General features: G+C 48.4%; 2 protein-coding genes across 3 annotated transcripts in view; one reads left to right on the top strand and one right to left on the bottom strand.

Moving 5' to 3' along the window:
• The first annotated feature begins 106 nt into the window (after positions 1 to 106).
• LOC120050965 (palmitoyltransferase ZDHHC23-B-like) lies at positions 107 to 9,199 on the top strand. 2 transcript variants are annotated; one of them, XM_038997514.1, is made up of 5 exons: positions 107 to 291; positions 1,660 to 1,833; positions 1,946 to 2,638; positions 6,507 to 6,674; positions 8,149 to 9,199. In XM_038997514.1, the coding sequence occupies exons 2-5, from the start codon at positions 1,697 to 1,699 to the stop codon at positions 8,420 to 8,422; spliced, it is 1,272 nt and encodes a 423-aa protein (XP_038853442.1). In that variant the 5' UTR covers positions 107 to 291; positions 1,660 to 1,696; the 3' UTR covers positions 8,423 to 9,199. The 2 variants fall into 2 exon arrangements, with proteins under 2 accessions (XP_038853442.1, XP_038853443.1); XM_038997515.1 differs by lacking the exon at positions 107 to 291 and adding an exon at positions 398 to 706.
• Positions 9,200 to 12,117: 2,918 nt separating this feature from the next.
• LOC120050601 (coiled-coil domain-containing protein 191-like) overlaps positions 12,118 to 22,652 on the bottom strand; it is a 37,551-nt gene continuing 27,016 nt past the window's right edge. Inside the window, exons 16-18 of the mRNA XM_038997193.1 lie at positions 16,478 to 16,630; positions 12,617 to 12,771; positions 12,118 to 12,358 (exon numbers count right to left, since the gene is read on the bottom strand). Coding sequence (XP_038853121.1) covers positions 12,190 to 12,358; positions 12,617 to 12,771; positions 16,478 to 16,630 — 477 coding nt within the window. The 3' untranslated portion in view covers positions 12,118 to 12,189. The remainder of the gene's footprint in view (positions 12,359 to 12,616; positions 12,772 to 16,477; positions 16,631 to 22,652) is intronic.

Here is a 22,652-nt window from a genome sequence, read left to right as displayed (position 1 = left end):
GAAGGTGGGCGGTTCGTTAGTGTTGGTCTCTTGGGACCAGGTTTGGGACCATGCACAGATAAACCCCCCCCCCCCCCCCCCCCTCTCTGGGGAGGGTACATAACAGCATTTACTAACCACATTTGTGAGTAAGAGTGCTTGATGCACATTGGTAAAAGTTCACCTACGGAAAGGGTTACCCCCTCTATTGACGTCGGAAGTCTGAGGGAGAAAGACACTTGCCGCGCCGCTCTGTAAACAGGAGGAGAGGCAGGCTTGCCTGATACGATTACACCAGCGACGGAGGAGGAGGTATATTTGAAGACCTCACTTTCTAAATACAAAACATACCATTGGAGATGAGCAGCCTTTTTAAAGGGTTAAATGGAGAGACTATAGGGTTCCGGTGCTTTCCGTGGCACAATAGTATCGCGCGGTCTGGGATAGGCTATGGAATTACTTTTATGTCGGAAGGGAGACGACAGATACTGTACCTTGTTGGATTGACAACACTGTTGGGCAGGTAGCCTAAATCAGGTGCATTTCTAGGCTACATTCAGTTGAACATGTTTAGGCATGTGCGGTTGCGAACACCGTTGTCTGTGGCCGCTGGCCAGTCTGTCATTTCCGCGACAGTTCAGTAAGCAGTTTCTAATGTAGCCCAGCCTACAGTTTTTGTAAGGAAGTAGCCCATATGATTCGTTTTCAGCAAACTACACGAATACTGGTAGGTTATGCTATTTTCCATTACACGAGACATGTTTGTAGTTAACGATAGGGTTATTGTAGTTAACGATAGGGTTAAGTATAGAGTCAACTGGTAACCGCTAATCTTTACGTATGTAACGATACTTCGTATCAACTTTCAAGACGGTGACATTTTATCCAGGGCTTTAGGGTTAAGGCAGACAATCGTCTGCTACAGCATTCAGATAGGCTACATTCGATTGGGGAGTCGAAAAAAGCAAAGTCTATATGCATTCACTATTCCCTGGGTTAACTGAGGGGGGAAAAAACATGGGCTTCATTTTCTATGAAATTTTTAACAATTGAGGGCCAATTCCCTTGGCCCGCGAATGCCACGGCGGATGTGACATTTGATACGCACAAGTCTTCACGGACTGGCTGGCAGAAACACCAGTCTGTCGCCCCGCTGTCGAGCCCATATCGGTAGCAGTGACCTCTGCGTAAAAGCGCATTGGAGACCACCGAGAAACGAGCCATTCCCGTCTCCGGTTCAGATTTTCAATGACAGCCAATGCCACAGAGTTAATACGGAAGCCCCCTACAAGTTCCTCTCGCCTCCCTCATTTGCAAGACATCTCAGAGATATATACTAATGGTGGCTGTTTGTAGGCACAAAATCCGCCATGGTTCATTGGACAACAGAGCTGCGGGAAGTAGGGGTCCTGCCCCCTGAAAAACTGCACTGGGCCTTTACTAGTTCTGTATTAGTGAACCGATATAGCTGTCTGTATTGCAGTCAAAATTATTTGTCAGTATTCAGCCATGATTACTACAAGTTTAGATAGTCTAGCCAGCTAACTACCAATCTAGAAATTATTCACCAGTCCCTGCCACACATTTATCTATCTGCACCGCCATGAGAATAGGACACGCACGCACGCACACACCAATCTCTCTCATCTCCATCCCTTCCTGCTGGCTTGTTCCCCACAGGAGACTGATCACTTTCCAGGCTCACTGGCTGTCCGTCATGAAGAAGCGAGCCAATAAGGCGTTGGAGCCGGATGAGCCTCTGTGCTGCTGTGAGTTTGTGGACCGTCAGGGGGAGCGGAGCCATGTGGCAGCCTGCTGCTGTGACTGTGAGGACCTGGACGATGCCTGTGACAGGTGAGGGAGGGGCTTACCCATCTACGGCCAGTTACCTTCACACTCTTAGCTAATGGTTCGTCATCCAGTTTGGTATCACATCAGAAAGTGAATGTCTGCTTCTCTCCCTCAGATGGTTGAAAAAAGAGCCCCAGAAGGCCAACTCACTGTCCCATCTGGTTACTGTGATGACCGACCGCCTCCGTGTTCCCTGGTTCTGGGGCGGAGCCCGGCGTGTCGACCTATCGGTGCTCCCCCCGCTGCTCCTACTTCCTGTCCTCCTACACGTCGCAGCCCTTCACTTCCTGTTGGGTATAGTTGTTCTGACTGCTCTACCGGTCCTGGTTCTATGGTACTACTACGTCACCCACCGCAAGAAGAGCCGGACCCTGTTCTTCCTCAGCCTGGTCCTGTTCTCCCTGGGCTACATGTACTACCTCTTCCTCACCGAGATCTTCCTCAGGGGGGGTTTAGGGCTGACCCAGTTGGGCACAGTGACCCTGGGGGTGGCCCTGACTCTGGCCGCCCTTGTCCACACCAAGAGAGAACCTCGCTACGTATGGCCACACCCGGCTGACGTCCACAGCACAGTGACCTATCACAGCCCTCCACCGGACAGAGACCCCGGCCACAACGGGGTCGGGCAGGAAGTAATGCTAGCCAATCGGGGTAGTGGGTCAGAGCAGCAGGGCCAGGAGGTGGAGCAGATGGATAGTGGGCGGAGCAGGAACTGGTGCTCTGTGTGCAGGGTTTTGCGGCCCCCCAGGGCGGGACACTGCAGGATCTGTGACATCTGTGTCCTGAGGCTGGACCACCACTGTGTCTGGTGGGTCCCATTAAAACACCTCTGTCTGCCTGGACACACAGGACGCTCGTCTGTCAATTATTACACAGCCACGTCAAAGCAATGTCTCCGCAGTGTCATGCCAGAGCTAAGAAGCAATGTCTCAGCAATTATCAGTGACATTCTCTTGTCTCTGTCATCAGCCATAGGCCTGTGTGTCTGAGAAACTCACTGATCTGTAACACACACACACAATCGTGCAAAAATAATAACCTTCAAACTAGAGGTCGACCGATTATGATTTTTCAACGCAGATACCGATTATTGGAGGACCAAAAAAAGCCGATACCGATTACTCGGACGATTTCTTTTATTTATTTGTAATAATGACAATTACAACAAAACTGAATGAACACTTATTTTAACTTAATATAATACATCAATAAATCAATTTAGCCTCAAATAAATAATGAAACATGTTCAATTTGGTTTAAATAATGCAATAACAAAGTGTTGGAGAAGAAAGTAAAAGTGCAATATGTGCCATGTAAAAAAGCTAACGTTTAAGTTCCTTGCTCAGAACATGAGAACATATGAAAGCTGGTGGTTCCTTTTAACATGAGTCTTCAATATTCCCAGGTAAGAAGTTTTAGGTTGTATAGTTATTATAGGAATTATAAGACTATTTCTCTATACGATTTGTATTTCATATACCTTTGACTATTGGATGTTCTTATAGGCACTTTAGTATTGCCAGTGTAACAGTATAGCTTCCATCCCTCTCCTCACTCCTACCTGGGCTCGAACCAGGAACACATCGACAACAGCCACCCTCGAAGCAGCGTTACCCATGCAGAGCAAGGGGAACAACTACTCCAAGTCTCAGAGCGAGTGACGTTTGAAACGCTATTAGCGCGCACCCCGCTAACTAGCTAGCCATTTCACATCGGTTACACTAGCCTAATCTCGGGAGTTGATAGGCTTGAAGTCATAAACAGCTCAATGCTTGAAGCATTGCGAAGAGCTGCTGGCAAATGCAAGAAAGTGCTGTTTGAATGAATGCTTGCGAGCCTGCTGGTGCTTACCATCGCTCAGTCAGACTGCTCTATCAAATCATAGACTTAATTATAAACATAATAACACAGAAATACGAGCCTTTCATTAATATGGTTAAATCCGGACACTATCATTTCGAAAACAAAACGTTTATTCTTTCAATAAAATACGGAACCGTTCCGTATTTTATCTAACGGGGGCTATCCCTAAGTCTAAATATTGCTGTTACATTGTACAACCTTCAATGTTATGTCATAATTATGTATAATTCTGGCAAATTAATTACGGTCTTTGTTAGGAATAAATGGACTTCACACAGTTCGCAACGAGCCAGGCGGCCCAAACTGCTGCATATACCCTGACTGCTTGCACGGAACGCAAGAGAAGTGACACAATTTCCCTAATTATAAGAAATTCATGTTAGCAGGCAATATTAACTAAATATGCAGGTTTAAAAATATATACTTGTGTATTGATTTTAAAGAAAGGCATTGATATTTATGGATAGGTTTGGTGCAACGACAGTGCTAAATCATCACCCGTTTGGCGAAGTAGGCTGTGATTCGATGACAAATTAACAGGCACCGCATCGATTATATGCAACGCAGGACACGCTAGATAAACTGGTAATATCATCAACCATGTGTAGTTAACTAGTGATTATGTGAAGATTGATTGTTTTTTATAAGTTTAATGCTAGCTAGCAACTTACCTTGGCTTCTTGCTGCCCTCGCGTAACAGGTAGTCAGCCTGCCACGCAGGCTCCTCGTGGAGTGCAATGTAAGGCAGGTGGTTAGAGCATTGGACTTGTAACCGGAAGGTTGCAAAAACGAATCCCCGAGCTGACAAGGTAAAAATCTGTCATTCTGCCCCTGAACAAGGTAGTTAACCCACCATTCCTAGGCCGTCATTGAAAATAAGAATGTGTTCTTAACTGACTTGCCTAGTTAAATAAAGGTGTAAAAATATTTTTTTGCCAAATCGGTGTCCAAAAATACAGATTTCCGATTGTTATGAAAACTTGAAATTGGCCCTAATTAATCGGCCATTCCGATTAATCGGTCGACCTCTACTTCAAACCCTTTAGATGTGTGTGTGTTTGGTGTAATCATGGGTTCTAAGTACATCTTACAGTTGAAGTTGGAAGTTTACATACACCTTCGCCAAATACATTTAAACTGTTTTTCACAATTCCTGACATTTAATCCGAGTAAAAATTCCCTGTCTTAGGTCAGTTAGGATCACCACTTTATTTTAAGAATGTGAAATGTCAGAATAATAGTAGAGAGAATGATTTATTTCATCTTTTATTTCCTTCATCACATTCCCAGTGGGTCAGAAGTTTACACACTCAATTAGTATTTGGTAGCATTGCCTTTAAATTGTTTAACTTGGGTCAAACGTTTCAGGTAGCCTTCCACAAGCTTCCCACAATAAATTGGGTGAATTTTGGCCCATTCCTCCTGACAGAGCTGGTGTAACTGAGTCAGGTTTGTAGGCCTCCATGCTCACACACACTTTTTCAGTTCTGCCCACAAATTTTCTATAGGATTGAGGTCAGGGCTTTGTGATACCTTGACTTTGTTGTCCTTAAGCCATTTTGACAACTTTGGAAGTTTGCTTGAGGTCATTGTCCATTTGGAAGACCCATTTGCAACCAAGCTTTAACTTCCTGACTGATGTCTTGAGATGTTGCTTCAATATATCCATATAATTTTCCTCCCTCATGATGCCATCTATTTTGTGAAGTGCACCAGTCCCTCCTGCAGCAAAGCACCCCCACAACATGATTCTGCCACCCCTGTGCTTCATGGTGGGGATGGTGTTCTTCGGCTTGCAAGCCTCCCCCTTTTTCCTCCAAACATAACGATGGTCATTATGGCCAAAGTTATATTTTTGTTTCATCAGACCAGAGGACATTTCTCAAAAAAGTACAATCTTTGTCCCCATGTGCAGTTGCAAACAGTAGTCTGGCTTTTTTATGGCGGTTTTGGAACAGTGGCTTCTTCCTTGCTGAGCGGCCTTTCAGGTTATGTCGATATAGGACTCGTTTTACTGTGGATATAGATACTTTTGTACCTGTTTCCTCCTGCATCTTCACAAGGTACTTTGCTTTTGTTCTGGGATTGATTTGCACTTTTTGCACCAAAGTACGTTCATCTCTAGGAGACAGAAGGCGTCTCCTTCATGAGCGGTATGAAGGCTGCATGGTCCCATGGTGTTTATACTTGCGTACTATTGTTTGTACAGATGAACGTGGTACCTTCAGGTGTTTGTAAATTGCTCCCAGGAATGAACCAGACTTTTTTTTTCTGAGGTCTTGACTGATTTCTTTTGATTTTCCCATGATGTCAAGCAAAGAGGCACTGAGTTTGAATGTAGGCCTTGAAATACAGGTACACCTCCAATTGACTCAAATTATGTCAATTAGCCTATCAGAAGCTTCTAAAGCCATGACATAATTTTCTGGAATTTTCCAAGCTGTTTAAAAGCCCAGGCAACTTTGTGTATGTAAACTTCTGACCCACTGGAATTGTGATACAGTGAATTATAAGTGAAATAATCTGTCTGTAAACAATTGTTGGAAAAATGACTTGTGTCATGCACAAAGTAGATGTCCTAACTGACTTACGATAGTTTGTTAACAAGAAATTTGTGGAGTGGTTGAAACACGAGTTTTAATGACTCCAACCTCAGTGTATGTAAACTTCCGACTTCAACTGTACATTATATTCATTTAGCACCAGGTGCTCTCATCCAAATTACAGTCAGCGCTGTACTGTGTGTGGTGTAACCCAATGATCTTAGTACAGTGTATTGGCTGTCTGTGTGTGTCATGTCACCACTGTGGTAGGATAAACAGCTGTGTGGGCCAGTCCAATCACCGCAGCTTCCTGTTGACACTCCTCCTCTTCCTGTTGACCTCTCTGTATGGGATCAGTCTGGTGCTGCGCAGTGTGTGTCCTCAACAGAACCTTGTCACCGCTCTGGTCTACTGCCCTGGCGTCTACAACCAGCACAGGTAACACACACCATACATAATGCACACACACAAACTATTACATGCTGACCAGACCACAAGCATGCATGTTGAGTTTGTCCAGTCACACCAGACGCGATCAGGACACGCAGGTTGAAATATCATAACAAACTCTGAACCAATTATATTAATTTGGGGACAGGTCAAAAAGCATTAAACATTTATGGCAATTTAGAATGCTAGCTTACTGTTGCTAGCTCATTTGTCCTGGGACAAACATTGGGTTGCTATTTTACCTGAAATGCACAAGGTCCTCTACTCTGACAATTAATCCACAGATAAAAGGGTAAAAGTTAGTTTCTAGTAATATCTCCTTCAGGCTTCTTCTTCTTTGGACTTTATATGGCGGTTGGCAACCAATGTTAGGTGCATTACCACTACCAGCTGGAGTGTGGACCTCAGTTCATCTTTCAATCACCCACGTGGATATATGCTCCAAAAAAACAATGAGGAGATGGGAGAGGCGGGACTTGCAGCGCAACCAAATTCTAGAACCAAGTTCTATTTTAGCGCCTGGCTACGTGGACGCTCGTAAACTTGCGCAAGCAGTGTGGGTGCAATGATTGAATACCATGTATGTGTACATTTATTCTGCAGCGCATGCGACGCGAGCGGTGTGGTCAGCATGTTAGGCATTAGAGGCTAAAATAAGCCTGTGAAATGAGGTGGTGTAGATCAAAAGTGTTCTAAAATACCCACTTGCACCAGGGCCGTAACCAGGGTTTTAGTGAGGTCGGGGAGGGGGTTGAAAGTTGAAGCTCATTTACTGGATTTCTTTACGATTTAAACACTTTAAAATGCTATTTGGAGAACAGCAAACACAAGCAAAAATGACCCCAGCCATTATCACCTTGGCTGCTGTAGGCTCATTCACCACAGTCGAACATAACGAACAAACCACTGTTCGTAATTCCAATCCTGGTAACAAGTGGTTTTTATTTGCATCAAAGCAGTATTTTATATTATCTGGGAGACTTAAAGCTGTGATGTTTTGGAATAATTGGATATTTATAGGGGGAATGTAGGTTGATTGAAGTTTCTATAAGACACTTCATCATCATATTTCCCCTACCTGCCCTACTACTGACCCAGATTTACAGAGCAGTTACTGTGGCTCAGCATGGCTTTGTTGTGTAAGGGTGAATGTGTGTGTGTGTTTTGTTGTGATGTGTGTAGTGTAACTGCCATTTTGTCTCCCACTCAGCACTGTAATAAATGTTATGTTGCTCAGATTTGTATTTGTATAGCCCCTTCCCTACGCCATGGGTGTTTGTAGATCTGTAGAAACCAGATAGGTGGAATCTGTGTATTAAAGCTCCTCTTAGCCCATTGTTAACACATATCTGGTTTCCAAAAATAGAGGGTTTGGGCTAGGGGCTAGAGATGGTTTTCAGGAATGTATGAGTCATGTCCTCCATTCAGTGTGTGTGTGTGTGTGTGTGTGTGTGTGTTGCAGTTCAGCGCTGTGTTTCACCTGTGCGTGGTATAGCTGCATAGTGACTGGCGGACTACTACACCTGCTGGTCCAGCAGCTCATCAATGTCAGCTACAATGTGACGGAGCGAGAGGCGCGCACCGCTCTCCGAGACAAGACTGCCCACAGTCTCTACTGGGGCCTTGTCGTTGACACAGGAGTCTACTCACATGGTTTCCGTGGCAACTGGGCAGAGTTCCTGACCATGGGAGAAGGCCCGGACGCCCCCTGGCCCAGCCTCACTGACCTGGTGTAGCTGACCTTGGGAGAAGGCCCGTGCGCCCCCTGGCCCAGCTAAACTTGGGAGAAGGCCCGGACACCTCCTGGCCCAGCCTCACTGACCTGGTGTGCGTTCATCAAGGAAAATAGTTTGCGAACATTGGCAAATGTTAGCTAACATATTCCATTTGTTTTATGTTAGCCACGACCATTCGCTAACGTTAGCTAATAGTCGGAGAAGGTAGTGTGCGGTGAACGTAAGTGTCGGTTTCAGGTCTTAACTGCCGCTAAAAAGAATCAAGTGGCCATGTAGACTTTCTACTATATTTAGTAGGAGTAGCTAAGTCATTTTTAGTTTGAATACAGTCGCTAAAAAGCCACAGTAATCCTGACAAAAAGTAGCTGGTTGAAGTTTCACTGTAACAATTTTGGAATATTTATTCAACTCAAATTGTTACTCTGGCAACATGTTCACCGCAAACAGAAGCTTTGTTGAACTCTCCTCTGGTGTAGCTGAGCTGCTCAACACCATAATGGCATCGTTGCATGCTGACCACATCGCTCGTGCGCATGTTGATTTTGTCCACCCACACCAGATGCGATCAGGACACGGAGGTTGAAATATCAAGTAATCGCTCCCCCAGTTTTCTTCTCTGGACTTTATATGGTGGTTGGCAACCAACTTCAAGGTGCGTTACCACTACCGCTGGATCTCAGTTCATCTTTCAGTCACCCAGTGGGTATATGCTCCTAAAAACCAATGAGGAGGTGGGATTCATCAAGCGTCACAAATAGAACCAAGTTCTATTTTAGCGCCTGGCTACGCGTACGCTCGTGAGCAGTGTGGGTGCGATGATTGAATAACATGTATGTGTACATTAATTTTGCGACACGAGCGGTGTGGTCAGCATGTTTGTTGCCTACAGATCTAGAGTCATCTCTTACCCTCATACAATCTGACTTTAACCGTTAGGGAGAAGTACATAAAACTGACCGTAGATCAGTCTTGGGGGGGGCAACTTCACCCTACTCTGTGATATAGAGGCGTCACTACAGACCCTGGTTTGATCCCGGGCTGTATCACAACCGGCCAGGATCGAGAGTCCCATAGGGCGGCGCACAATTGGCACACCGTTGTAAATAAGAATTTGTTCTTAACTGACTTGCCTGATTAAATAAATAAAAATAAATATGGACAAGAGTTGGAGGATGTGGCTGCTGTACTATCTTTCACCACCAGATGGCAGCATATCTCCACACCTCAGACTGTAAAGACATCTCCCTCTCCTGTTTATCAGTCTTCTACCTTGTCTGTCTGTATGTCCCTTCCCTATCTATTATGTATTTCTGTCCTCCCCAGTCTGTCTTTCTGTCCTCTCAGTCCCTATTCTGTCTGGGACTGGGAGGGAGGCCGAGCCAGTCTGAAATCACAAGCCTTTGTTAAGGTGTCACAGTGATCGGTTCTGTTGTGAAGTAGCGCCCCCCACAATACCGTCCCTGAGCTGAACCATAGGCTACAATAACACACAACCACTTCTGTTAACTTTACTGACTGACAGCCTCAATCAAATCTCACCATCTCTACCTCTCTCTCTCTCTCCCTGACCTTTTCTCCCATTCTAGTGCTGCAATTGCTCCGTGCACCTTTCATCCATCTCTATCTCTCCATCGATCTGTCTCACGCTCCCTCTCTCTCTTCATTTGCCTCGCGCAATCTCTTTCCAGGGTCCTTCTACCATCCTCTCTCTCCCTCCTCAGTTGAAGTGCCTTTGATGGGAGATGTGACCAAACCACGTGACCAAAATAAAACGAAGCCCTAGACTAGACGTTCCTTTCAACACTGATTAACACTCCTCAAGAAAGGAACAGCTGTTGTCACTATATGTTATTTTTATGTGCAACTGTTCCTGTGAGCTTCAGAAGGAAACATAGGTTATGGGTATTTATCAAGCAGCATCGTGTTGATACGTCTCTGTAGACTGAGGCTGGTCAGGATCATTAGTGTTGATACGTCTCTGTAGACTGAGGCTGGTCAGGATCATTAGTGTTGATACGTCTCTGTAGACTGAGGCTGGTCAGGATCATTAGTGTTGATACGTCTCTGTAGACTGAGGCTGGTCAGGATCATTAGTGTTGATACGTCTCTGTAGACTGAGGCTGGTCAGGATCATTAGTGTTGATACGTCTCTGTAGACTGAGGCTGGTCAGGATCATTAGTGTTGATACGTCTCTGTAGACTGAGGCTGGTCAGGATCATTAGTGTTGATACGTCTCTGTAGACTGAGGCTGGTCAGGATCATTAGTGTTGATACGTCTCTGTAGACTGAGGCTGGTCAGGATCATTAGTGTTGATACGTCTCTGTAGACTGAGGCTGGTCAGGATCATTAGTGTTGATACGTCTCTGTAGACTGAGGCTGGTCAGGATCATTAGTGTTGATACGTCTCTGTAGACCGAGGCTGGTCAGGATCATTAGTGTTGATACGTCTCTGTAGACTGAGGCTGGTCAGGATCATTAGTGTTGATACGTCTCTGTAGACCGAGGCTGGTCAGGATCATTAGTGTTGATACGTCTCTTTAGACCGAGGCTGGTCAGGATCATTAGTGTTGATACGTCTCTGTAAACCGAGGCTGGTCAGGATCATTAGTGTTGATACGTCTCTGTAGACCGAGGCTGGTCAGGATCATTAGTGTTGATACGTCTCTGTAGACCGAGGCTGGTCAGGATCATTAGTGTTGATACGTCTCTGTAGACCGAGGCTGGTCAGGATCATTAGTGTTGATACGTCTCTGTAGACCGAGGCTGGTCAGGATCATTAGTGTTGATACGTCTCTGTAGACTGAGGCTGGTCAGGATCATTAGTGTTGATACGTCTCTGTAGACTGAGGCTGGTCAGGATCATTAGTGTTGATACGTCTCTGTAGACTGAGGCTGGTCAGGATCATTAGTGTTGATACGTCTCTGTAGACTGAGGCTGGTCAGGATCATTAGTGTTGATACGTCTCTGTAGACCGAGGCTGGTCAGGATCATTAGTGTTGATACGTCTCTGTAGACCGAGGCTGGTCAGGATCATTAGTGTTGATACGTCTCTGTAGACTGAGGCTGGTCAGGATCATTAGTGTTGATACGTCTCTGTAGACCGAGGCTGGTCAGGATCATTAGTGTTGCATTAAACATCACATTTACTTTTTAGTGATTTGCTTACAGAAGCAATTAGGATAAAGTACCTTGCTCAAGGGAACATTGGTTTTTCACCTAGTCAGCACAGGGATTCAAACCAGCAACCTTTCAGTTACTGGCCCAAAGCCCTTTTACATGTTCTGGCTCAGCTGAAAGCACCATGCTCTACCAACTGAGCTACACAGGACTTAAGAGAATAAAACAACAAAAGCACAGAGATGTGGGAGAACAACTTCGACAGACTACCCACAGTGAGACTCGTTTATGGTGATATGAATAACATAATGCTTTTTATTTTGTATGGCTTCAAGCTGCTGTCAAACTGCATCAAACTGTGACTTCAAAAATATTAAATAACCTGAATTTTAACTGCAATTTTAAATGAGTCATTGCTGTTACAACCGTTTCCAAACTGTCTTCATTAAAAGTTGTCTCCACCTTTCTCAGGTAATGAAGGTAGACCAACAGCTGGTATGTGTGATTGTTACAGCAGCAACTTAATCATCTGCTTTGGGTCCTATCCACTGATTTATCCTCTATGCAAGTATTCTCTGTCTGTCTGCCTGCCTGTCTGAGTGTACTGTACGCATGTGTATGTCTACTGTACGTGTGTGTCCTGTGGGTCACAGAGGGCCTTGTTCCCAGGTACAGTCCAGAGGAGAAGAGCGGAAGTCAGGGAGGACCTCTGCCACTCGGCGTCTCAGCTGCTCCCTCCTGGTCTCCCTCTCTCTCTCCTCACGCAGCCACCCCGGATACCGTCTCCAGGCTTGGAAACAGCTTCGCACCGCCCGCCTGGGACAAGGACGGAGAGGAGAGAAACCAAGAGGGACAGACATGCACACACACGACAGAGAGGGGACAGAGAGAAGCAAACAGAACAACTTAGAAATACCTTACAACAACAAGCGATTATACAGTCATACAGTCAGGTCCTACACATGGAGCATGCCTGCATCTTACCCAGCAGGATCAGGTGGCTAGGACAGGTGTCATGTTTCTAGGACAGGTGTTATTGGTAAAGGCAGTAAAGGCCAAGGTAAACACACCCACCAGGTACTGTGTTCCTGAGCCTGCTGCTCCCGATCCCAATCTGCCATCCTCTCCTGGGTCGCGTGATCTAGCAGTCCAATCAGAGCCCTCTTCAGAGTATGTGTGCGCCAGAACCGCTCGGCCCGCCCCTCCAGAACCATGCAGTGATCCTTCAGCTGAGCCAGAACATGTAAAACAGAACGGGTCAGGGCTGGATAAGGGGTCAGGGCTGGATAAGGGGTCAGGGGTGGATAGCGGGTCAGGGGTGGATAGCGGGTCAGGGCTGGATAGCGGGTCAGGGCTGGATAGCGGGGTCAGGGGTGGATAACGGGTCAGGGGTGGATAGCAGGTCAGGGCTGGGTCAGGGGTGGATAACGGGTCAGGGCTGGGTCAGGGGTGGATAAGGGGTCAGGGGTGGATAGCGGGTCAGGGCTGGATAAGGGTCAGCGGTGGATAGCGGGTCAGGAGTGGATAACGGGTCAGGGCTGGATAAGGGGTCAGGGCTGGATAGCGGGTCAGGGCTGGGTCAGGGGTGGATAAGGGGTCAGGAGTGGATAACGGGTCAGGGCTGGATAAGGGGTCAGGGCTGGATAAGGGGTCACGGCTGGATAGCGGGTCAGGTCTGGATACAGTACACAGGAATGTCCATATCAATAGGGACTGATATACCAAAGACTGCCCACCGCATCACTATTAAACTGGGAACAGTATTAAAATGAATTAATGTTGGAAAAATTACAGAGTGGCCATTTGTATGCCTCAGTCTCTATTTGTGTGACTTCAACCTCCCGACGTCTGGCTTCAATTAATTTATTTCCACCTGTTTCTTTCCCCTCCTTGCCTCTTTTGACCTCACCCTTTCCCAATTCCCTCAAACTCACAAAGCAGGCAATATGCTTGACCACATCTATACTAGAGGCTGTTTGCCTACTAATCTCATGGAAACACCCCTCCCCTCTACCTTCTCTTCTTCTGTATCTGCTGCTAAAGCCACTTTCTATCACTCTAAATGTAAAGCTTCTGCCTCCAACCCTAGGAAACTCTTTTCCACCTTCTCCCTCCTTAATCGTCCACCCCCTACCCCTCCCTCTCTGCAGCTGACCACTTTGAAAAGAAGGTTGACGACATCCGCTCATCATTCACTCAGCCTATTGAGTCCACTGGTCCCACTCATTCACTCAGCCTATTGAGTCCACTGGTCCCACTCATTCACTCAGCCTATTGAGTCCACTGGTCCCACTCATTCACTCAGCCTATTGAGTCCACTGGTCCCACTCATTCACTCAGCCTATTGAGTCCACTGGTCCCACTCATTCACTCAGCCTATTGAGTCCACTGGTCCCACTCATTCACTCAGCCTATTGAGTCCACTGGTCCCACTCATTCACTCAGCCTATTGAGTCCACTGGTCCCACTCATTCACTCAGCCTATTGAGTCCACTGGTCCCACTCATTCACTCAGCCTATTGAGTCCACTGGTCCCACTCATTCACTCAGCCTATTGAGTCCACTGGTCCCACTCATTCACTCAGCCTATTGAGTCCACTGGTCCCACTCATTCACTCAGCCTATTGAGTCCACTGGTCCCACTCATTCACTCAGCCTATTGAGTCCACTGGTCCCACTCATTCACTCAGCCTATTGAGTCCACTGGTCCCACTCATTCACTCAGCCTATTGAGTCCACTGGTCCCACTCATTCACTCAGCCTATTGAGTCCACTGGTCCCACTCATTCACTCAGCCTATTGAGTCCACTGGTCCCACTCATTCACTCAGCCTATTGAGTCCACTGGTCCCACTCATTCACTCAGCCTATTGAGTCCACTGGTCCCACTCATTCACTCAGCCTATTGAGTCCACTGGTCCCACTCATTCACTCAGCCTATTGAGTCCACTGGTCCCACTCATTCACTCAGCCTATTGAGTCCACTGGTCCCACTCATTCACTCAGCCTATTGAGTCCACTGGTCCCACTCATTCACTCAGCCTATTGAGTCCACTGGTCCCACTCATTCACTCAGCCTATTGAGTCCACTGGTCCCACTCATTCACTCAGCCTATTGAGTCCACTGGTCCCACTCATTCACTCAGCCTATTGAGTCCACTGGTCCCACTCATTCACTCAGCCTATTGAGTCCACTGGTCCCACTCATTCACTCAGCCTATTGAGTCCACTGGTCCCACTCATTCACTCAGCCTATTGAGTCCACTGGTCCCACTCACACAGAACTACCCTACGCCTTGACCTCTTTCTCCCCTTGCTCTCCAGATGAAATACTGTGACTAGTGAGGTCCGGCCGTCTGACATGCCTGCTCGACCCCATCCCCTCCTCCCTTCTCCAGACCATCTCTGGAGATCTTCAAGACCGGTTTCTCAACCGAGACTCCTCTTCTCTGTGTCATGGAGGCCATCCGCACTGCCAAAGCTGCCTCTCTCTCCTCTGTTCTCATCCTCCTAGATCTATCCGCTGCCTTTGACCCTCTGAACCATCAGATCCTCCTCTCAACCTTCTCACAACTGGGCATCTCAGGCTCTGCATCCTACCTGGCAGGCCGTTCCTACCAGATGACGTGGAGAGGATCTGTGTCTGCACCACGTACTCTCACTACTGGTGTCCCCCAGGGCTCGGTTCTAGACCCTCTCCTCTTCTCTTTACACCAAGTCACTAGGCTCTGTCATATCCTCACATTGTATCTCCTATCAATGTTATGCGGATGACACTCAACTACTTTTCTCCTTCACTAAAATTAACTTTTTGGTCAACCAGCCAATGTTTCTAAAACAAATGTATTACTAGTAAGAAGTAATGGGGTATTGCTTAATCATTAGGTGAGACAAATGTTCAGCTGCCACTTTAAGGGATGGGCCATTACCGTGGTAACTTGGTCACTTGTTTGTCTGTGATGAAAAAATCTCAGACTACGACGTCTTCCTAGCAGCAGACAGTTGCCGCAAACTCAAACTAACATTGAACAACCTAGCGTGTGAATATAACAGTCACACTTTAGTAGCCTTTCAGGTCAATTGGACCAACTTCTACATGTGGGCTTTGGGTTGAAAAAAACTGGTCCCAAATTCTCTGTAACCACCCACCAAAATGGCTGGTGAAATAGACATTCTTACCCACCAATGACAAACTACCCGCATTTGGCGGGTGTTCATTTCCCACCTTGCTTCTGACACTCATCTCTGCGTGCCTGGCAGATATCTCGGCATGGATGGCGGCTCATCACCTAAAACGCAACGGAGCTGCTCTTCCTCCCGGGGAAGGCCTGCCTGCTCCAAGACCTCTCGCGTCACGGTTGACAACTCTACAGGGTCCCCTTCCCAGAGTGCAAAAAACCTTGGCTTGACCCTGGACAACACCCTGTCGTTCTCTGCAAACATCAAAGCAGTGACTCGTTCCTGTAGGTTCATGCTCTACAACATCCGTAGAGTACGACCCTACATCACACAGGAAGCAGTGCAGGTCCTAATCCAGGCACTTGTCATCTCCCATCTGGACTACTGCAACTCTGTGTAGGCTGGGCTCCCCGCTTGTGCCATTAAACCCCTGCAAACACTGCAGCCCACCTGGTGTTCAACCTTCCCAAGTTCTCTCATGTCACCCCGCTCCTCCGCACACTCCTCTGGCTTCTAGTTGAAGCTCGCATACACTACAAGACCATGGTGCTTACCTACGGGAACAGCAAGAGAACCAGCCCCCCCCTACCTTCAGGATATGATAGGTTATTGAGGAAACGTTTACTTACTATGGCTGAAATGCGGTTTTCCGACCTAGCTACTTAAGATGAATGCACTCACTGTAAGTCGCTCTGGATAAGCGCGTCTGCTAAATGATGTGTGTGTGTGTGTGTGTATATGGTGTTCATACACTCACCCTTTTCCAGTTGCCCAGGCTCCTCCGTAGCAGGATATGTTGATGCAGTTGGTCGGCAGAGGCCCATTTCTGAGCCAGGGACTCGCCTGCTACCTGCTGCCAGGACAGTGTGCACCGTCTCAGGAGAGACTGCCTGTGATGAGCCCTGGCCAGCTGGAAGGGAATGAAAAGAATACTGCATATGCATGCACACCTATTCACAGGTAACCAACAACGGCATGGTACAAAAGGATAAGGAACCTGTATGCCTTTGAGGCTGACATGGTGAACATATATTGAGAAATTGACAGTACAATTTGACATTTATTTCCAACTCATGGTCTTTAAAGAAGATAGGACTTCGACCACTGGTAAATAAAGAGAATAGAGCTGTTGGGAATCGAGGTAAGTTGTTGGGAGTCCAGGTAAACCAGTAGCAGAATAGAACATGGGATATTGAACGAGCTGTTCAGCTGCTCAAGGTTGTATACAGTAAATTGGAACTGAACATGTTGCTGAGCACAGGAATCTGCTTAGGGGAGGGCATCTCATAATAATGGCCAGAACAGAGTGAATGGAATGGCATCAAGTACATGTAAACTATGTGTTTAATACCATTCCACCTATTCCGCTCCAGCCATTACCACGAGCCTGTCCCCCCTAATTAAGGTGCCACCAACCTCCTGTACAGCTGAGGTGTTACACCATCCATCTTAATGTCACTTGCCCATCAATCATTTTTCTCCTCCAACCTCTCTTCCTGTACCCCTCTCTGGCTTCTCTCTCTTCCTGTACCCCTCTCCTCTGGCCTCTCTCTCTTCCTGTACCCCTCTGCTCTGGCCTCTCTCTCTTCCTGTACCCCTCTCCTCTGGCCTCTCTCTCTCTTCCTGTACCTCTGGCCTCTCTCTCTCTTCCTGTACCTCTGGCCTCTCTCTCTCTTCCTGTACCCCTCTCCTCTGGCCTCTCTCTCTCTTCCTATACCCCTCTCCTCTGGCCTCTCTCTCTCTTCCTATACCCCTCTCCTCTGGCCTCTCTCTCTCTTCCTATACCCCTCTCCTCTGGCCTCTCTCTCTCTTCCTGTACCCCTCTCCTCTGGCCTCTCTCTCTCTTCCTGTACCCCTCTCCTCTGGCCTCTCTCTCTCTTCCTGTACCCCTCTCCTCTAGCATCTTTCCATCTCTCTGCCAGTTCAATTTGTCCAACTGGTTCTAACAAACAGGTAGTCAAGCAGGTGCTCATAGCAACAGCATACTGTAAACATAATTCCAGCTCTGAGCGTGATGTCTGAAATTAGGGTGTATGTGCATTTCGTTTAAGATTTTGTTATTGTGTGTGTGTGTGTGTGTGTGTGTGCGCGCCATATTTCCATTGGGAATTATTTGAGGGTTTGTTGGTATCTGAATCACACCTTTAAAACCTGTAGTTGTTTAGGGAAATAGTATTCTATGTCTGAGTGTGTATTTGAGTGCAGCTGTGAATACGTGAGTGTGTATTTGGGTGCAGCTGTGAATACATGAGTGTGTATTTAAGTGCAGCTATGAATACGAGTGTGTATTTGAGTGTAGCTGTGAATACATGTGTATTTGAGTGCAGCTGTGAATACGAGTGTGTATTTGAGTGCAGCTGTGAATACGAGTGTGTATTTGAGTGTAGCTGTGAATACATGTGTATTTGAGTGCAGCTGTGAATACATGAGTGTGTATTTGAGTGCAGCTGTGAATACATGAGTGTGTATTTGAGTGCAGCTGTGAATACGAGTGTGTATTTGAGTGTAGCTGTGAATACATCAAAGGACTGTCACCAGACGAGGCCCTTCAGCGCATCCCCAGGAATGACAAGACCTTTCTGGTGGGTGACTTCAATGCTAGGATGGGACAAAACAACAGGATATGGAGTGCTGGGTAGGCATGGTGTTGGCCAGGTCAATAAGAATGGCATGGCACTGCTAACTATGTGCCGAGCATGATCTCATCATCCCTAACACCTTGTTCCAGCAGAAGAACAAATATAAAACATCATGGATGCACCCACGCTCCAAAGACTGGCACCTGACGTTCTGACACTAATGACGTCCTGCTGACATGTACCATGAGGGGTGCAGAATGCTGGACAGATCACCGTATGACACTGATAATACGTTCCCCCCACAACACCTGCAGTAAGAGGCATCTGCACTGTACCCGGCTTGAGAAATCTGCAGAAATGGACGAGTTCCATCACTGTCTCGCTGAAAGGCTGAGGGAGACTGAGCCTCTTCTGAGCTGAAAGGCTGAGGGAGACTGAGCCTCTTCTGAGCTGAAAGGCTGAGGGAGACTGAGCCTCTTCTGCGCTGAAAGGCTGAGGGAGACTGAGCCTCTTCTGCGCTGAAAGGCTGAGGGAGACTGAGCCTCTTCTGAGCTGAAAGGCTGAGGGAGACTGAGCCTCTTCTGAGCTCAGAGGTCCCCATGGACCAGAAGTGGGCAGCTTCAACAGCCCTTCGCCAGCAATGGTGAGCATCACACAAGGAAGTGCAAACACTCTTGTGTGCTCTGCAGAACAAAGGGTGGACAAATAAGGCACAGGAAATCCAAATTTATGCCGACAAAAATGACATGCACAATCTCTACAACTCAGCTAAAGCTATCAATGGTTCTAGAAGTTGCTCCATCACCCCCTGAAAACATGGTCTGACTCTCTTGAAGGACCAAAACCAGATCCTGTTGAGGTCAGCTGACCATTTTGAAGCACTACTTAACCAGCGCTCTCCAACAGACCACTCCATCCTGGAAGAACTGCCTGTCCATCCACCCATTTCAAAACCTCAACCATTTGCCAACCTTCCAAGAGGTGTTATCAGCTATCTGTTCCCTCAAGAACAACAAGACTCCTGGTGCTGACAGCATCCCAGCAGAGCTACTTAAGAAGGGAGGTTACTTCTAGACAAGAACGCTACACCAGTACATCACTGAGGTTTGGGACCGGGAGATCGTCCCCCAACAGTAGCAGGATGCCAACATTGTGTCACCATTTATAAGAACAAGGGTGACAAGTCCATCTGTGGCAACAGCCCGGATATATCCCTTCTGGCTGTTGCCGGCAAGGTCCTGGCCAAGGTGATGCTTCACAGGCTGGTGAACAACATCACAGAGGATCTGCTGCCAGAGTCACAATGCAGCTTCAGAAAGAACAGGAGCACGGTCGGCACGGCAACTCCAGGAGAAGTGCCGGTCGGCACGGCAACTCCAGGAGAAGTGCCGTGAACAACATCAGGAGCTTTTCATGGCCTTTGTCGACCTCTAAGGCCCTCGACACTGAGCAGGGAACTACTATGTGACATTCTACTCAGATTTGACTGTCCAGACACATATGTCAACATCCTTTGTCAGTTCCATGATGGGATGATGGCTCGGGTGGCTGTAGGAGGGCAGGAGTCAGTGCCCTTTGGAGCACGCATTGATGTGTGGCAGGGGTGCGTGCTGGCACCTGTACTCTTTAACATCTTCCTCCTATGTGTCACCCAGCTTCTCTACAAGGAACTTGAGGACAGCAGCGGGGTTAAAGTGGACTTCAGGCTGGATGGAAACCTGTTCAACATCAGGAGGCTTCAAGCAATCATCAAGATCTCGACGGATCGGGTTCTTGAGCTGCAGTATGCTGATGACTGCTCGTGGCCCACACTCCGGAAGACCTTCAGTTCATCCGGCTGTGAGGGTCTATAGCAGGATGAGACTGTCTATCAACACCACCAAGACAGAGGTGGTCTGCCAGTGGAGATACAGCTCTCAGCCACCATTCCGGTCTTCACCATTGAACACAGATCACTGGCAATAGTCCCGTCCTCTCGGATGACTGCATTATCGACACCGAAATCCAAAACGGGATCAAGCCAGCCTCAGCTGCCTTTCGTGAAACTCAGATGCAGGGGCGGCAGGTAGCCTAGTGGTTAGAGCGTTGGACTAGTAACCGAAAGGTTGCAAGATCGAATCCCTGAGCTGACAAGGTAAAAATCTGTCATTCTGCCCCTGAACAGGCCTCTGCACACATCAACAACAGTCACCCACGAAGCATCGTTACCCATCGCTCCACAAAAGCCGCTACTTCTAGGTTTCAGAGCAAGTGACGTAACCGACTGAAAGGCTGCTAGCGCGCACCACCGCTAACTAGCTAGCCATTTCACATCCGTTACACTCACCCCCCTTTCGACCTCCTCCTTTTCCGCAGCAACCAGTGATCCGGGTCAACAGCATCAATGTAACAGTATAACTTTAGACCGTCCCCTCGCCCCGACACGGGCGCGAACCAGGGACCCTCTGCACACATCAACAACAGTCACCCTCGAAGCATCGTTACCCATCGCTCCACAAAAGCCGCGGCCCTTGCAGAGCAAGGGGAACCACTACTTCTAGGTTTCAGAGCAAGTGACGTAGCCGACTGAAAGGCTGCTAGCGCGCACCACCGCTAACTAGCTAGCCATTTCACATCCGTTACATAGGGGGGGCAGCTACATCTTGGCCGGCGATCTGTAGGGGGGGGCAGCTACATCTTGGCCGGCGGTCTGTAGGGGGGGCCAGCTACATCTTGGCCGGCGGTCTGTAGGGGGGGGGGGGGGCAGCTACATCTGTGGGGGGGCCAGCTACATCTTGGCCGGTGGTCTGTAGGGGGGGCCAGCTACATCTTGGCCGGTGGAATGTAGGGGGGGCCAGCTACATCTTGGCCGGTGGTCTGTAGGGGGGGCCAGCTACATCTTGGCCGGTGGTCTGTAGGGGGGGCCAGCTACATCTTGGCCGGCGATCTGTAGGGGGGGGGGGGGGGGGGGGCAGCTACATCTGTGGGGGGGCCAGCTACATCTTGGCCGGCGGTCTGTAGGGGGGGCAGCTACACCTTGGCCGGCGATCTGTAGGGGGGGCCAGCTACATCTTGGCCGTTTGTCTGTAGGGGGGGCCAGCTACATCTTGGCCGGCGGTCTACAGGGGGGGCCAGCTACATCTTGGCCGGTGGTCTGTAGGGGGGGCCAGCTACATCTTGGCCGGTGGTCTGTAGGGGGGGCCAGCTACATCTTGGCCGGCGATCTGTAGGGGGGGGGGGGGGGGGGGGGGGCAGCTACATCTGTGGGGGGGCCAGCTACATCTTGGCCGGCGGTCTGTAGGGGGGGCAGCTACACCTTGGCCGGCGAACTGTAGGGGGGGCCAGCTACACCTTGGCCGGCGGTCTGTAGGGGGGGGCAGCTACATCTTGGCCGGCGGTCTGTAGGGGGGGGCAGCTACATCTTGGCCGGCGGTCTATAGGGGGGGCCAGCTACATCTTGGCCGGCGGTCTGCAGATGAAACGCTACAAGGACCAGCTGAAAACGTTGCTGAAGAAGTGCAACATCAAACCCACAGACCTGGAGGACGCTGCTGTCAACCGTTCCACCTGGCGGCAGCTCTGACAGATCGGTGTACAGAGGAGGAGAGGAGCACAAGGAGACAGCAAAAACAGCTGCCTGTCCCCGCCAACACAGACTGAGACCTACAGACTGAGACATAGAGCCATGCCTGTCCCTGCCAACACAGACTGAGACATACAGACTGAGACATACAGCCATGCCTGTCCCCGCCAACACAGACTGAGACATACAGACTGAGACATACAGCCATGTCTGTCCCCGCCAACACAGACTGAGACATACAGACTGAGACATACAGACTGAGACATACAGACTGAGACCTACAGACTGAGACCTACAGACTGAGACATACAGCCATGCCTGTCCCCGCCAACACAGACTGAGACATACAGACTGAGACATACAGACTGAGACCTACAGACTGAGACATACAGCCATGCCTGTCCCCGCAAACACAGACTGAGACCTACAGACTGAGACAGAGCAATGCCTGTCCCCACCAACACAGACTGAGACATACTACCATGCCTGTCCCCGCCAACACAGACTGAGACATACTACCATGCCTGTCCCCGCCAACACAGACTGAGACATACAGACTGAGACATACAGCCATGCCTGTCCCCGCAAACACAGACTGAGACATACAGCCATGCCTGTCCCCGCCAACACAGACTGAGACATACAGACTGAGACATACAGACTGAGACATACAGCCATGCCTGTCCCCGCCAACACAGACTGAGACATACAGACTGAGACCTACAGACTGAGACCTACTACCATGCCTTTCCCAGCCAACACAGACTGAGACATACAGACTGAGACCTACT

This window comes from Salvelinus namaycush, chromosome 7 (assembly GCF_016432855.1).
Source record: "Salvelinus namaycush isolate Seneca chromosome 7, SaNama_1.0, whole genome shotgun sequence".
Taxonomy (NCBI): Eukaryota; Metazoa; Chordata; class Actinopteri; order Salmoniformes; family Salmonidae; genus Salvelinus; species Salvelinus namaycush.
This window is presented reverse-complemented; position numbering and strand designations above follow the sequence as displayed.